The sequence below is a fragment of the Colossoma macropomum genome, unplaced genomic scaffold (assembly GCF_904425465.1).
Source record: "Colossoma macropomum unplaced genomic scaffold, Colossoma_macropomum, whole genome shotgun sequence".
NCBI lineage: Eukaryota > Metazoa > Chordata > Actinopteri > Characiformes > Serrasalmidae > Colossoma > Colossoma macropomum.
Window position 1 is genome coordinate 36638321 of NW_023494788.1, and position 16194 is coordinate 36654514.

At 38.1% G+C, this 16194-nt stretch overlaps 1 protein-coding gene across 3 annotated transcripts; it reads right to left on the reverse strand.

Moving 5' to 3' along the window:
- Positions 1 to 12: 12 nt before the first annotated feature.
- Positions 13 to 14206, reverse strand: asb5a (ankyrin repeat and SOCS box containing 5a). Of its 3 annotated transcripts, none has more exons than XM_036569283.1 (8): positions 9906 to 10100; positions 8712 to 8809; positions 7855 to 7934; positions 6671 to 6778; positions 5181 to 5334; positions 3133 to 3267; positions 1993 to 2184; positions 13 to 1549 (listed from the first exon to the last, which is right to left on the reverse strand). In XM_036569283.1, exons 2-8 carry the CDS (start codon positions 8779 to 8781, stop codon positions 1422 to 1424), a joined length of 867 nt encoding a protein of 288 aa, XP_036425176.1. In that variant the 5' UTR covers positions 8782 to 8809; positions 9906 to 10100; the 3' UTR covers positions 13 to 1421. The 3 variants fall into 3 exon arrangements, with proteins under 3 accessions (XP_036425176.1, XP_036425177.1, XP_036425175.1); XM_036569284.1 differs by having other exon boundaries at positions 8712 to 8846; positions 9906 to 9946; XM_036569282.1 differs by lacking the exons at positions 8712 to 8809; positions 9906 to 10100 and adding an exon at positions 13945 to 14206.
- Between the last annotated feature and the right edge of the window lie 1988 nt (positions 14207 to 16194).

Consider the following 16194-nt stretch of genomic DNA (forward strand, 5'->3'; position numbering starts at 1 on the left):
TGAAGTGAGGGCTGCGACAGAGATGTTTATTGAATTATGCACGGCCAGGAGTAATTGCACTTCACTGAACATAATGTACGGAGCCCCTAAGGTGACATGGAGATTATTTTTCAATAAGGCAAAGGCCACATATTAATATACTTAAGCCACAAGTTACTATTGTGGCCACAAAGTACTATGTTAAGGCCAAAAACTACTATTTTGAGGCCACAAATGAATATTTTGAAGGCACAAAATACTATATTGAGGCCACAAATGAATAATTTGAGGTCATGAATTGATATTTTGAGGCCAGGAATTACTATATTGAGGCCATACTTTACTATTGTGGCCACAAAGTACTATACTGAGGCCAAAAAATACTATATTGAGGCCACAAATACATATGTAGAGTCCACAAATTAATATTTTGAAATCACAATGGGATAGGAAAGGAATTACTATATTGAGGCCACAAATTAATATATTCAAGCCACAAATTAATATATTAAGGCCACATATAAATAACTTGAGGCTACAAATTAATATACTGAAGCCACTATTTACTATATTGAGGCCAGAAATGTGCTTAACTAGTGGCCTCAATATATTAATTTGTGGGCATGCCTTATTAAAAAATAATCACCATGTCACCACAGAAGCTCCAAAAGAATGTACTCAACATATGTTAAATCAATCTAGAAAATACAATTCATGAATATGTTACATATGGAAAAGAAATACATGGACATGTATTTTATACATGTGAAATACATTTCAAACATACTGTTCAATTCCAAAATATACTTAAACACTTAAGAATTTTCAAATGTATCAGATAAGTACAGTTTATATACGCTTCTTTTCCGTATGAGGCATCAGCTTTTCAAATGTTTTGCATAGCTTATCTATCTGTCTTTCCACTGTCACATCAAGGTCACACTGTATCAGTAACTCATCTCAGTTTTTTAAAGAAAAAAACAGTATATAACAGTAATGCATAGCAAGCTGATGCACACAGAGTTGCCAGCTTTTTATCTCCACTATTTTACACTAATTGGCCAGTTTATTAGAAACACCTAACATATAGGTGCACGATGTAGACGTAAAGTTACAGACTTTAGCCCATCTGTTGCTGCAGAGTTTATCAGCCCCCCCCACCTCATTCATCAATGGAGACCACCATAGGACCACTGCTGTCCAGGTGTGATCTAGGAGAATGAATTACCACTCAAATAACATCTTGCAGTCCGATGGTGGTCCCCTTTGATGAATGGTGTGGAAGGGGGCGAAAAAGTGTGCAGTCACAGTCTGTGTTTTTAACTCCACATAGTGGAGCTATTTAGTAGAGGTTTCTGATAAACTGGGCAATCCGTGTAGGTCCAAGGAAGGTGGACATATTAACCTGGACACTCAGTGTACATTGATAATGTTATCTAATGCTATCTGTACTGCAGGAATTTCTTGAGTGCTTTAGGGAGGGGTAGGTGTGGAATGAGGTGGAGTCTGGTTCGACCCAGGCACTCTCTGATTTGCTGACGACAAAGCTGGCCCAGAGAACGGGGCGTGGCTGGAATACAAAACAGGAAAAAAGAGGGAAGATTCAGTAAATAGCCTACGTAATTTGATCAGTGTCCAAGACATATGGTCAGATACATGGAAATTTCGAGAATTGTATGGTCAGATTCTTCAACACTGAACAGAAAATCAGGTCTGTACACTTGTGCAATGAAAAGCTAGCACTATTTTATTTTAGATCAATTTACTGCTAATGTTTTTTTTTTCCAGTTTGGCCAAAAAACATACTGAAGAATCTTAAAATTTACAAAACAAGTATAAAAATCTGTTGTAATGTAATGATGAAAAAATCTGGGATGTCACACATGTAAAAAAGTATTAAAAACATGAAATTTTCTTCTCATGTACTAAGAAGTTTTATTAAGTTTGTGTGTATGACATTAATGAAATGCAGCAGTTTATATAAACTGTATTTCAGCAGGAGAAGTGCCTCACCCTCATATATTAGCAAGAATCCTTCGGTGAGTCCTCCAGGAGGTGCCACTTCCACCGGCCGTTTAAAGCTCAGGTTTCGAGCGTTAACATCGGCACCGAACTCCAGCAACAGCTTCACAATTCCCACGCTGTCCCGCTGAGCCGCCGCGTGCAGAGGAGTCTCCATCAGCCTGCCTCTCTGAACATTCGCTCCTGAGAACAGGCACCGGAAAGATGGTTGTTGCTAGAAAAGCTTTGATCCATCAATGATCTCCAGACAGCCCTTTTACTGAGTAAATTCAGCTTCTTTAAAAGGGAAATTCCCCAATTGTAAAAAATCTGAATAATTAAATGGTTAAGATGTAAATAAAGTAATTCCGAGTGGTTTGGTGTGAAATGCTCCATTCTAGTCAGAGCTGGTTATATTGGTGGTGATAGGAACCAGACATCCATCTCTAAAAGCTCCCTCACAAAATGTTATTACATGAAATGGTTATGAATACACTCCCTGATGACTGAGACATTGTTTCAAGGTTGCAGAAGTGCACACAGAGTGCAACAGTCTCCAAAAAAAAAAAAAAAAATTGGAACCATTTCACACCAAACCACTCTGAATTACTCTGTTTACATCTCACACACTTAATAATGCAGAACGAGACATGAGTCTAAGGTCACCATGTCCAATGGCAAGCTTGGGCTAGAGGGGTATAAAGCCACCCAGCATTGGGCTGTGGAGTGATGGAGCTCCATCCAATACCTTTGGGATGAGCTGGAGTGATCTAGAACTGACCATCCAACATCAGTACCTGACCTCACTAATGCTCAATCAAATCCTCACAGCAGTGTTCCAGTCATCTAGTGTAAAGCCTTCCCAGAATAGTAGAGCCTGTTACTGCAGCAAAGGGGGACAAACTCACTATTAATACCCTTCATATCAAAAGAAACGCTGGAGTCTACAGACTTTTGGACACACAGTGGCACAAAGTTGAGCCAATGGGTGAAGAGCTCATGTTCCTATAGGCTGATCCTCAATTTGGGCTTAAGTTTACAGATAAATCCTGCTTTGTTGTACAACCTCTAGGTTACAGGACCTAGATTTTGTGTTTTCAGTGCAGCAGTTACTCAGTAGTATTTGAGTTGGACTAAGGTAAAAAGTTTCACCTCCGTCCAGCAGCTTGCGAGCGCAGACAAACTCTCTGCATCGGCAGGACGTGTAGAGTGGAGTGCCCATATTGCGGGTTTCATAATCCACATCTGCACCCCATGAGATCAGCACCTCCACACACTGACTGTGGCCTGTGGAGGAGTCACATTCATCAGTAACACACCAGGCAGAAAACAAGCTGAAACTAGCCTTGAAGTTTAGTTTTAGCACTAGAGATACAAGGCTAATGTAGCTAGCCCGTAATCAAACCTTATACCTCAGCAATTAGCATGATGCTAACTGCATGCTTAAAATATTACACACTCACCTCAAACCAGGTGGGGTTGTTCAGTAATCTCTAATAAACTTAATGGTTTCTGACACTGTATGACACATTGTAATCCATAAACATAGACTAACTAAGTTAGCATAGCTAAAAACAGTAGCTGCAGCTTGAAGCCTGAATTTTGCTAACAGTGTGTCATTCAGTGTCAGAAACCACATAACCAGTCTTTTAGAGATACTGAAAGGGAAACTTTGGACAAAACAAAAAATCTACCCATCTCTACATCTTAAATATTTCTACTCATCTTCTGGTGTATCTTGAAGGTGGGAAGAACTTGCAGAAGACTGCAGCTGCTCTGGGATGGATTTTTGGGTGCAGCCTTTTTTAAAATATTATCATTACAGTAGAAAGAATGGATCACTCAGTGACTCATCAGATGAGGAGGACTATAAGCAAACCTTAAATTAGCAAATTAGCTGACTGTCTAGATACCACACCTTTGTTTAGCTTCTTTTCTCTAAAGGTTTAAAAGGTAAGGACTTGTCTCTGGTGTACATTTTGTGCTAAATAAAGAATTTCAGTCTTCTTCATGATTTTGTTCGACCACCAAATATAAAGTCACACTAATGCTAGATGGGTTGCATTAATTAGCCTATAGCAGGGGTCGGCAACATGCTGCTCTTTCACTGTCCTGTTGCAGCTCCTCAGTAGAATTAGATTTTTAGGTAAAATATTATAATCCTCCTTTACAGTAAAATAAAGCTCTGCTGATTGTTCTAACACAGTTTTAACAATAAATGGTCTTAAAGGCTGGAGTTAATGTATAACTGCTAATTCACCCTTTAACCCTGAAGATCAGTGCACAGACTGCTGGTCACACAGCAATGCAGAAAACAGAGGGATTTAAGACGAACATTGATCATTTGGAGACGAATGGACTTATTTGCATTCATAAGCACTCCAGCTGGTTTCCTGTTATGTTTAATCTGCAACGAGAAACTGTCAAACACTAAAAAGTTGCGAGGCTGAAGTCAGCTTCTCATTCGCCAGCTTTTGGTTCGAATATTCCCGTTCCACCTTTAATGGTGCAGCAGTTGCATTCTGGCACTTTAGGCAGCATTTAAGGTGGAACGGGAAAATTCAAACAAGAAGCTGACTTCAGCCTCTTAAAAAGTCGAACTTGAGAGATATTTTACAAGAAACTATTACACTTTTGAGAAAAGGTTTCCTGCTGGAGATGCGAGAAAAGAGGCTATAGCTAAAGCTTAAAGAAGAGCAAAGTGAGCCTGCATTTTTGTTTAAATTATATTTTAAGACTATACTAGAACATTAGCACATACTGAGACATATTTACAGCCAAGATGGTAAAATGGACATAAAATGTTGTGGTTCTCAAGGTGGTTTGATTTCTGTTCAAAGGACAAAATGGCTTTTCTTAACATTTGGGTTGCCAACCTCTGGCCTAAAGCTAGCTCAGAGGCTAGTAGTCAGAATTGGGACACCACAGGGATTTCATATGTTTGTATGATGTATTAAGCGTAATGCATGCTGGGTATTGTAGTGAGAGACAACTGCTAAAACAAAACACGAAAACATGAAAACATGAAAAATACTTGGTAGTTAAACTCAAGTATGGCGCCACCCTAAAGAAGAAAATTTTAGATGCCAATGTCTTGTCTGATCTCTTATGTTTGGGGTAATGGAAATCCAAGGGGGCTAAATCTAATTTTTCATCAAGCTATTCCTTTATTTCGGTGACTACTCTTTAGTCTCCTGTACCTCTGCTGGCTGCTTCGTGGATAGGGGATGGTTGGCATGGGGCCATGGCCTGCGGTCTGGCTCCACATTCCAACAGCAGCTCCAAACACGTCACACTGCCGGTCGAACAGGCGTTAAACAGAGGGGTCACACCGTCAATGGTCGTCACGTTTACCTGAACACAAAAACATGCATCCATATACACAGACTCAGAACCGAGAGAACTCAGAGATCACTGTTAAAAGCAGAAACATAAGAAGAAACAAATGTACAGAAGTGAAAATGTTTCATTTACACCCCGTCCCCCCTGCCATTTACCCCGAAATGTTGTCAATCAGTCAAGACATGTTTGGTGTCTGAAGCTTCTTTATTTCCCCTGCTGAAAAAGGACAATTAGAAACCATTATGATTAAAACCTAATAGGTTTGCTTTCTAATGGGAATTGTTTTCCAGCAGAGACCACTGTAATCCTGTAGAAGACCAATCAAATGCATTTCGAATCAGACATTGGTCACCTGTTAAACCATTAGGACCCCTTAAGCCAAAGCACATTACAAAATCATCAGGAGCTGACAGAAACACTTAATTGTTTCTATGGGTTTTTTCAGCAGGGTTTTTACCTTTAGGTCTGGGGTTATGAGGCTAACATGGCTAATAATGGAAGCTTATGCCCCACCAATTAGCATGGTGCTAACTGCGTGCTAATTGGCTCGCCTTGCCTCACTTGCCTCAAACCATGTGGAGTTTTTGAAGGGGAATTCCATTAATTTTTCAAATTTTCCGCATTATTCAAGCGTTCAGATGTCATTCAGAGTGGTTTGATGATCTAGTGAAACTTACTGAGTCAGAATTGTTCACAGTGGTGGTGATGAAATAGTTATGAATGCACTGCCTGATGTCTGAGACATTGTTTTACAGGAGGTGAGATAAACTTTTGATCCAAAACATATGTTTTCAAACCCATTCATTGTGCAGGGACACATGCTGGATGTTGTGAGGCAAAATGGTCCCCACAGAAAATATACTTTTTCTTGTTTTTACACATAAATCTCTGAAGACACATGTAGGTTCACTGTTGGTTTTGGATAGTAAATAAAATGGCTATATTTGTGTCGTAGTCATGGTGACCCCTGGTTTGTATCACCACCATTGTAAAGAAATCTGAACCATTTCACACTAAACCACTATGAACGAGTTTATGAGTTTGTTGATAGCCTTGATTATGTGCTTTCTGATACTGTAGACACGCTGTTGTTTATCAACATGGACAAACGTACAGAGAAGTACACCAAACGCCCTGGCTGACTGACTACATTTGGGTGACGTTGTTTAACCTTTGACTTTATGCTGAATTATCACTTAATACAATTTATAATCAGTGTATTTTTTTATATATCATACAGTATGTCACAGTAAAGATTTTATAGGCATTGGAAGATGCAGCGTTAAGTTTATATCAGATTATGTGACTTCTAATCAAGGGCTACCAATCAGGCCCTGCAGTCACTAACGTTGGCTCCAGAATCGATGAGCGTTCTTGCACAGGACACATGGTTCCCGATGCAGGCTTCATGGAGAGGACTCACATGGTCTACCGTCAGCGCGTTCACACTGTGGCCCTGAGGGTGGGGAGAGAAGTCATTCCACAAGAACGGTGAACATTTGAACATTTTTAATGTAAAGCAACATTTTTGTCCTACATAGTTTCAATTAAATATTGATATTACTAGGCCAGTGCCTGGAACAGAGTCCTCTTAAACATTTAAACGTTTAATCTGGGCGTTAGTTTTTGAGTTGTGTGAGGTCAGACTGATGTAGGATGTGTTGTGTGAGTTGAGCCTTAATTTTATAATTAAATATATTCTATATTATAAATAATCTTCATTTTGGAAAATAAGAGAACATAATAAATGTTCAGTGAAACTTGCAGTTGTATTATACTCTCATCTTTAATTTGGCCATGAAACTGTAATGAACCGAGTAATAAAGGACAGTCTGAAACCTGACGCTATGGTGTGAGAATCCCAAAACATACACAGTACCATAGAGGTGGCTTTTGGTACAAAATACTGCTGTTTTGCTTTGTTTCACACAAAATAAAGCCACAAATGAACAACATTTTTTCAAACTGCTGGGAAATTAATTTTTACTCTAACTGGAGGCTGTTACCACAGTAACTCGATTAGCTGTCACTGGACAAAGGCCTAGCTCAGATTTTCCCACCTTAGAAAGCACATTTATTTCTCTGTGGCAAATAACACTGAGAAGTACAACCTCGTCAAACTTAAAGTTTATATACTGAAGCTTGAAAAACATTTATTAGCAAATGCTTGTCTCTTAAACACAACATTGACTCTTATGCCACTTTTCTTGGAAAATGCACAGCTGCAGTGCTCATCACTTCCACATGGTGGCAGCAGTGATCTTTCAGACTTACATTACATTTAAAGTTTGGGGACACCTTGTCTTTGTCTATAATGTTTGCTTTTCACTCATTTTTCTGTTAGGTAAGAAAAATGGAGAAGAAGTTTGTCATAAATCAGCTCTGTGTATATTGATTATGCTTTGTGTATATTTATCCTCATGGTTATCAAAGTATCTTCCTCAATATGAAGAGTAAGTTTCGTCTAAATAATGAGTTAACAGTTTTCTTTTCCAAACTAGTGTTAAAAGCACACACTAAAGGGTCACTCACCTGGGCAATGAGAGTCTTCAGGGCCAGAAGCCGTCCCTGGCTTGCAGCATCATGCAGTGGGGAGCGGTCAGCCCACGACCCTAAACGACAACATGAACACAAGGAATACTTTGGTGGGAAAAAACAACCACAATAACGCAGCTCCTCCCCCTTCATACTAAATGTAGTCGGTCAGCCAAGACACGTTTGGTGTCTGAAATTTGTTTTTTTCGGTTTAGTTTAGTGGAGCAACAAAGCCAATGCAGCTAACAAGTAATTTAACACTATTGCAAAATCGAAAGTATGCGAGTTAGTTTAATCCATGTTTATATACACTGAAGAAATGGTTCTTTAAGTTGATGGAGAATGTGTTGTATATTTTTGAAAGTGGTTCTGTATAGCACCAAAAAGGGTTCTTCTACTGTTACAAGCTTGACATCGTAACTTTAGCAGAACACTTTTTGGTGACATATAGAACCATATACAACACATCCTACATCAGTCTGAGGAACGATTTGATCATGCAAAGAACCATTTAAGCATGCAAAAGGTTCTTTATAGAACCCATTGCCTTTACTAAAGAACCCTTGAAGAAGATCTTTTTTGAAGAGTGTATAAACATGGATTAAAACTAAAAGACAGTGTTAATTTACTTGTTACCTGCTTTGGCCTTGTTACTCCATTATACTAAAGCCAAAACCAAACCTTAAACTTCAGACACTAAACATGTCTTGGCTGACCGACTATATTTGGGTTAATCGCTTCAACTAATGTTCTAATTACCCTTAAACTAAAACGTTTGTTGGAAGCAAATAGATGCTGAAGTTCTACATCTGTCAATGAAGTTCAAAACACCTGAGCTGACATTCGATACACACCTGAGTCAATATCCAGAATAACTGCGGATGCGTTCCAAACGTCATCATCATCATCGTGCTCTTCCTCCATCTTTCTCTTTCATTTACACAAATGTGTGCTGTTGACAGAGCACACAGAGCTAGCAGCGCTTCAGCCTAACAGAGCAACACAGCGCAAACTGCCTAATACTGCCTTTAACTGTCTCCACAAGAGCTGAAACGTGGGCAATATTGCACAAAATGTAACATCACAATACTCATTTTCAATATGTATCTTGATATGAAACAGTCATTCCAATAAGGTAGCAAAACAGTAGAGCCACACATAGAGGGGAAAGTCATTCAGAGTGGATTGGTGTGAAATTGTTCATTGTAAAAACTCAGATTTCTTCACAGTGGTGTAATAGGAAGCAGGGGTCAAGGTGACAATGGTAAAATAGTGGAAAATCTGAACAAAATAAGTTTTCACTGGGGACTATTTTGCCTCACAACATCCTGCATGTACCACACCACCATTATAAATATATTTGGGTCCAAAAAATAATGTCTCAGACAGCCGGCAGTGTATTTAAAACCATATCATGTAATAACTTTCTGTGAGGGAGTGGTGGCTCCCATCACCAGCACTGTGAACAATTCTAACTTCTGACTGAATTCAGAAAGTTGTTCTAGGACGAAGCATTTCTCATTAAAGCACTCTGAATGACTTTGTTTACATCACTTTATTTTGCAGAAAATCCAATCAGCTATTTGTTGCTATGCAGTTTATGCAGTTACTGCACACTGTTTGTGGTTGTTTGTGTTGTTGTTGTCATCTATAATTGGTGTAAATCTGTCTTTTTATGATGTGCAAGTGTTCAGCGTTCTAGAAGTGCTGAGAAATCATAAACTCAGAAAAGAGTACTGCAATGAAATTTATCACAATACTGATAAAATATCCTCATATCGCCCACCCGTAGATCAAACAACTGCTTTGTCCTACTTCCAGCCGAAGTAAAAACGAAATTCCAGAGCAGATCCAGCTTACAGATTCTCCTGCTGTGAATACAGCAAGCGTGCAAACCAACACCCGTCCCTACCTCAGTCCTTCTCCCATGAGCACACAAATGTCATGCACTAAAGCCGCATCTATCAAGCATACATGTCTAATTATTTCCTGCAGGAACAAAAAAAAAAAAGCCTCACTGTCCACACACAAAAACATCACACACCAACCTTGGCTGGTTAACCAGCTCAGCAAGACTTCCACTTTGAAAGGAGAATGTTTTCTCTTTACATCATACTCTCGGGGCGGAAAAAAAAAAGAAAAAAAGAGTGTCTGATTCTGTCTGCTGCTTTTATCTACGCCGCTCTACTTAAGTTGACGAGTTAAGAGCCAGCCTTCGTCTCTCCCGCGAGTCTGAAGCCCCTCTCTCCCTAATCTGCAGCTCACTGAAGTTGTCCTTGTTTACCCCAGAGCTCGTCTCATGCTGCTGTAACTAAAAGCCATCACCCCCCCGACACCCCTACCACCCCCTCGCCTTCAGCACCGCCTGCTCAGAGGGGCTTACACTTCTGACCTCACACAGATTCAATTCCATAATGATTCACCATGCTTCAGTTCAACTACAGCTCATCAGGAGATGATTCAAAGCATCGTGACATCTAGATTTCACAATTCAGTCGAATTTCATTATGATTGGTTAGAGTGATTCAGTGCATCAAAAAGTCATAAAATTTGAGATGATTTTGTTTGATTAAATTATGATTATTTACAAAATGATTTAATGAATCATGTAATCTCAATTTTTATCATTATTCTTTTTGATTCAATTATGATTCTTTACAAAATGATTCAATGCATCATGAAATCTGAAGGTCTGCCACATTTTGGTTCAATTTGATTATGATTCATTAGAGGGTGATTCAATGCATCATGAAATCTCAAATTTTCTTACAATTCTATATGATTCAATTACGATTATTTCTTTATTATGATTCAATGTATCACAAAACCTCACATTTTACCATGATTCAATTCAACTCGATTCTGATTTTTTAGGAAAAGATTTGATACATTGTGAAATTTGAAATTTGATTTTAAATTAATTCATTTGCAGTTCAGAAAACAGTTCAAAGCATTGTGAAATTTAAAATTCTACCACAATTCAGTTATGATTCTTGCATAGTATATAAAGAAATTTAAAATGTTCCCACACTTCAAATTGATTTAATTCTGATTTGATTCAGTACATCACGAATTTCCAAAAGTTGACCTTGATTTGGTTTGAATCTTTATAAAATGATACAGTGAGAGTTAATTATGGAATCTCATAAATTTAACCATGATTTAACAATCTTTTCAGGAATAAACAATTCAATACATTTTGAAATCTCACATTTCCCTGCAATTCAGTTCTATTTGATTATGATTCTTTAGGAAGTGATTCAGTCATCCGGAAACCTGATTATTTGATTATTTTGATACGATTCAGATGTATTTTTTAAAAATACATTTAATCGCCAGAAAATTCTATTGTAGCCAAACAATAAACACATATTTAATTGAATATTATTAGAATTTATAACAATTGATTCTCAGTTTCCAGTACAGTTGCGGTTTTGATCCGCTGCTGGTCTGCAGATGAGCCTGTTTGCTGTGTTGGGGATGTGGAGGGGAGGAATCAGATGACATGGCCTCATTTCTATTAATACTCCACTCTGTGCATTAGCCAGCGTTCTGTGCATCGGCAGACTCCCAGCATGCAAGGCTGGACTGAGGTCATGTGATCTGAGCATGCTGTGGTGTCATAAATAACACACAGGACAGATCAGGGAGAGTGCTGGTGAATGCAGGAGTGATGTACAGCTAAGCAGACACTGCCCATCAAAAGTGTGTGGATGTAACTATAAAAGTATATGAAAGTAAAATGTCAATGTTTTAACATAAAACATAAAATAAAGAACATACACACTTTTCCTTTTGGTGGTCCTATGGGTGGTCAAAGATCAGCATAGTTGAGGGCAGTTTCATTAATATGAATTTGAATGATTGTTTTAATAAAATGAAGGTAAAAAGAAATGCATGTAAACTTGACAGACTGGCAAAGAGAAAAACCTTCTGTCTTTTGAGATTCTTATGCACTACTTGCATGAAAATGTATAGAGTAAAAGGTAGGGATGCATGATGATAGCACATTTTGGATTTCGGTATCGGTATCTACAGATACAAAAAAGAAGCTGCAGTGCACAGATGTTTAGATTTGATGTATATTTTGAACTGGTATTGGTTGATGTATTTATTGAGCTCCAGAAGAGCAGAATGTTTTGGTGACTCTCAGAAAAATATCTGCATTTTTTATTTTACTGCATTTGTAACCCAAAAATAAATGATATATTTCTCTGTAATGTTAATCTAGATTTAGTCCTAAGTTCTACATTTTATGCATGTTTATTTATCCGTAATAGCAAATATATACATGAACAATATCAGATATCTACGGAGCCCTGCTAGGCACATCTCGTATAAATAAAAATAATGCGTGGCCACGACTTACTAAGGTGTGGGAACAAGATCCTAATGTGTGGCCACGACTTAGAAAGGTGTGAGAACGAGATCCTAATCTGTGGCCACGATTTAGTAAGGGGTAGGAGCGAGATAATAAAGTCGTGGCCACAGCTTAGTAAGGCATGGGAACAAGATCATGCCTTGTTAAAGCTGTGGTCAAGGCTTAGTTATCTCATTCCCTTGCCTTACTAAGTCATGGCCACACATAATTTTTATTTATAAAGGATGTCATCAGATATCCATTTTGGTGCGTCCTTAGAAAACAATTTTAGTTTTTAAAAGAGAAGCACTGATGCTGATGCTGGTACATAAACATTTTGGTATCACTGTGCATGTCTAGTTTTTTCTTTATTGAGTAAACAGACAAAGTATTCCATTTAAATAATACTCGAGTGAAGTACAAACCTTCCAAATTGACACTTAAAGCACTAACAGTATAACAGTATACTTACAGTTCACTCTTAAAAAGAAGGTTTTTTAAGGGTTCTTTAGGAAAGACAGTGGTCCTATATAGAATCATAAACACTCAAAAAACCATTGGCATAATTAAAACAATTATTAACAAATTATTAAACAAATAGATGCAGTAAGTTAATGTGGGAGACCTTTTCCCTTTTAATTTCTTTAAATGTTAAAGTTTTGTGTGTAAATTTGCAGACAGTCTTTTACAGAAAGAAGAGTCAGTATTTTTTCACTCAGCATTGACGGCTTCAAACAGCTGAAAAACACTGCTGAGCGGGTTTAATATGAGACCAAATATTTTATAGGGTTTAAATCTGGACTCTGACCAGCCAAAACCATCAGTGAACACCATTATATTTTGGGTCTGGCCCAATTTTGTGCCCAGGAGTGTGTGTATATATATATAAAGCACATTTTCCATCAGTCTGAAGAACCATTCATCATATAGAGAATTATTTAATCATGCAAACGATTTTGAGTGTTCACAGTTCTATTAAGAACTAATATCTTCACTTAAGAACCCTTGAAGAACCATCATTTTTAAGAGTGTATATTAACAGTAGTATTTTTCCTGTTCTTTATATACTGACAGTGAGGTCCAGAAGTCTAACAATACTGGTGAAAATGCTTCTATTTAGCATTCCTTTCTAATTTAATACAAAGTTTTTTAATTAGAAATAACAGTCTATGTGAAAAGTACAATCTCTGAAATTTTAACATGAATTTCAGAATTTCTTAGCATTTGGTGGTGTGTCCTCCTTTTACTTTAATGACAACATATGGACTCCACAAGTTTTTGTAAAAGTCTCTGAACAGCAGATCAAGTCCTCCTGAGAGTCGTCTGATCATGAGCTGCACTGAAAGAGACCAGACTGAAAACAGTCTGACCTTTTAGTACAAAGACCACAGCACAAATTTCCTTGAATTTGAGGAGTGAGCTAGAAATCTTAAATGTTTCCTCTTCATTTTCTATATAATAACTTTTTAAAATTCTAAACCTGTCTGTTTGAGATCAGTCAATGTGGAGCCCACTGTATCTAAATTATGGACTGTCTGTAAACAACATGTGACACATAACTGGACTAAAAAGAACTGGCAGTGCAAAGAGGAGTTTCTATTTCCATCAGTTCCAAATGCATGAATTGTTTTCCTCGTGTTTGTAACTCACAGTGAAAGGGTAAACAAGGTAAATACCCCACCCGCAGCCCCTCTGTGCTGGGCTGTGACGTGAGTGGTCTTTCTTACCGTGCCCTTGGCCGTAAAACTCGGCCGATATCCGGGCCGCTTCCCTGCGGTTCCCTTTGATGATGTAGAAATGTGTGAGCAGGTTGAGGGTGATCCTGATGAAGAGTTTGCAGCAGAACAGAGCGAGGATAGTGAGGTACACATTGGACAGCTGAGCCGCAAATGGCCTGTACTCCTCTGAGCTCTCCGACATGGCTGAGTGTGAAGAACTCCGGTGCACAGTGGTGGGTTCTGCTGCTGGCTGACCAACAGTGCCCCCAAAGCGCAAGGGCAGTCACTGCAATCTCAGACAGCACTAGAAGACAGAAAAAAACATTGTAAATGAATGAAAAGTATGGAAAACAAAGCAATTCTACAGTTTCATGCATTATTTATGAGATGACTATCTTACATCTATAATGGCTGAAGGAGATATTTCTGATGAGATTAGATATAGGATAATCCACTTGCATAAGGTGAAATTTTATGGAAAACATAGGAGCTTCCAAAATTGGAGTTTTGGAATTATTACAATTATTAAAAACTGATTAAAAGCTACAGAGAAAATGAGACTCCTAACAACCACCTGGAAGACCTGGTAGACACTAAAACTGCCCCCATCAGATAAACAGCACTTAAAGCTTCAACTTTGAGAGAGAGGAGAAAATCAAGCTGCTTCAGATCTGAAAACATCCACAGGTGTTTCTGTCTATCCTTCCACTGTGATAAGACAACTCAGCGCTGTGGGTCTGAAAGGATGTGTAGCTGTCAAGAAGCCTCACTAAGGAAAGGAGACACATCAAACAAAGAAGCTGAACAATAGACTGAACACCCAGAGTCCAGACCTCAACATCACTGAATGTGTTTGATTACTTCAGAAAATGATCAACCAACTTCTAAGACTGAACTTTGGAGGTGTGTCTGCAGATTTGTTTGAGAAACTGAAAATGAGTCTCCTGAAAAGAATGGAAGCTGTAATAAAGGTAAAGAGTGACACACTTAACACTCAAACATCTGATATTAGATTTAGTTCTGGATGATTCTGCCAAATTTTCTGCTAAATGCATATTTTCTGCTTTTTTACTGATATTGAAAAATTAACATGGCTATTATCACTGGAAATCAAATTAATGACTGGCCTTTTGCACATTCATGTATATAAAACATTGAGTCTGTTTTAGCTTTAAATATGTATACATGCGTTTATTCGTTTATTTGTCAATTTATTTAATCTGCATTGCTGCAAAATTAAAAGTTAAATACTTTAGGCTTTGTTTTCTAAAGAAAACACTGTACTATACCTGTATTTTCTTTATTGATGTATATAATTGTTATCCAATTGATTTAATTAATTATTTTCATTTGCATGTATTTAATTGCTTTTCATATTGTTCTATAATTAATAGTCTAAAATAGAATAACAATCATTAGAGAAGTCTTACAGAAAGTCAGCAGGGGGCAGCATTGCATTACTGTGATAAGGTTAATCCAAGGATGCTGGTAACAACATTTAGAAAGGTAGAAAGCCCCCCAGCACTTGGCTGTGGAGCAGTGGGGCCGTGTTCTCTGGAGTGATGGAGCTCCATCTAATACCTTTGGGATGAGTTGGAGTGATCCAGAACTGATCATCCAACATCAGTACCTGACCTCACCAATGCTCAATCAAATCCTCACAGCAATGTTGCAACATCTAGTGTAAAGCCTTCCCAGAAGAGTAGAGGCTGTTACTGCAACACAGGAGGACAAACTCAATATTAATAGCCTTCATTTCAGAAGAAACGCTGGAGTCTACAGACTTTTGTAGTGTAGACAGATAGATTTTTTTTCTGCTAAACACATATTTCTGCTTTTTTTCCTGATGTTAAAAAATGAATAACTTTGACTGGAAATTAAATAGAAAAGGGGGTCTCTGACATTTGCACAGTACTGTATATATTTAGGTGTTTATTAGCCCGCTTACTTAATTATTAATTTACTTAAATATGTCATTTTTGCAAATGACAGCCAAACAGATAGATAGACAGAGACGGATACACAGACAGACAGACAGACAGACAGCTACATAGACAAACACACAGCTACATAAATACACAGAATAATAACAGAGACACACAACAGAGACAGACTGGTAGACAGACAGATCCTCTCCACTTACCAAGCCATCAAACGTCACTAAACCAGAAAGTAAACACACCCTCTCCTCTCCACGTGATCATGTCTGGAAACTGACGTCCCTAAGCTCAGGCCGCGCGTGCGCAGTGAACGCAAGCA

Coding starts and splice junctions, on each gene's coding strand:
- asb5a (XM_036569282.1), bottom strand. CDS start 14,137: ATGTCGGAGAGCTCAGAGGAGTACAGGCCATTTGCGGCTCAGCTGTCC. Junction 7,935..13,944: donor GTTTTACGGCCAAGGGCACG/GTAAGAAAGACC, acceptor GTTGTCGTTTAG/GGTCGTGGGCTGACCGCTCC. Junction 3,268..5,180: donor CCACGAAGCAGCCAGCAGAG/GTACAGGAGACT, acceptor ACTCCTCCACAG/GCCACAGTCAGTGTGTGGAG.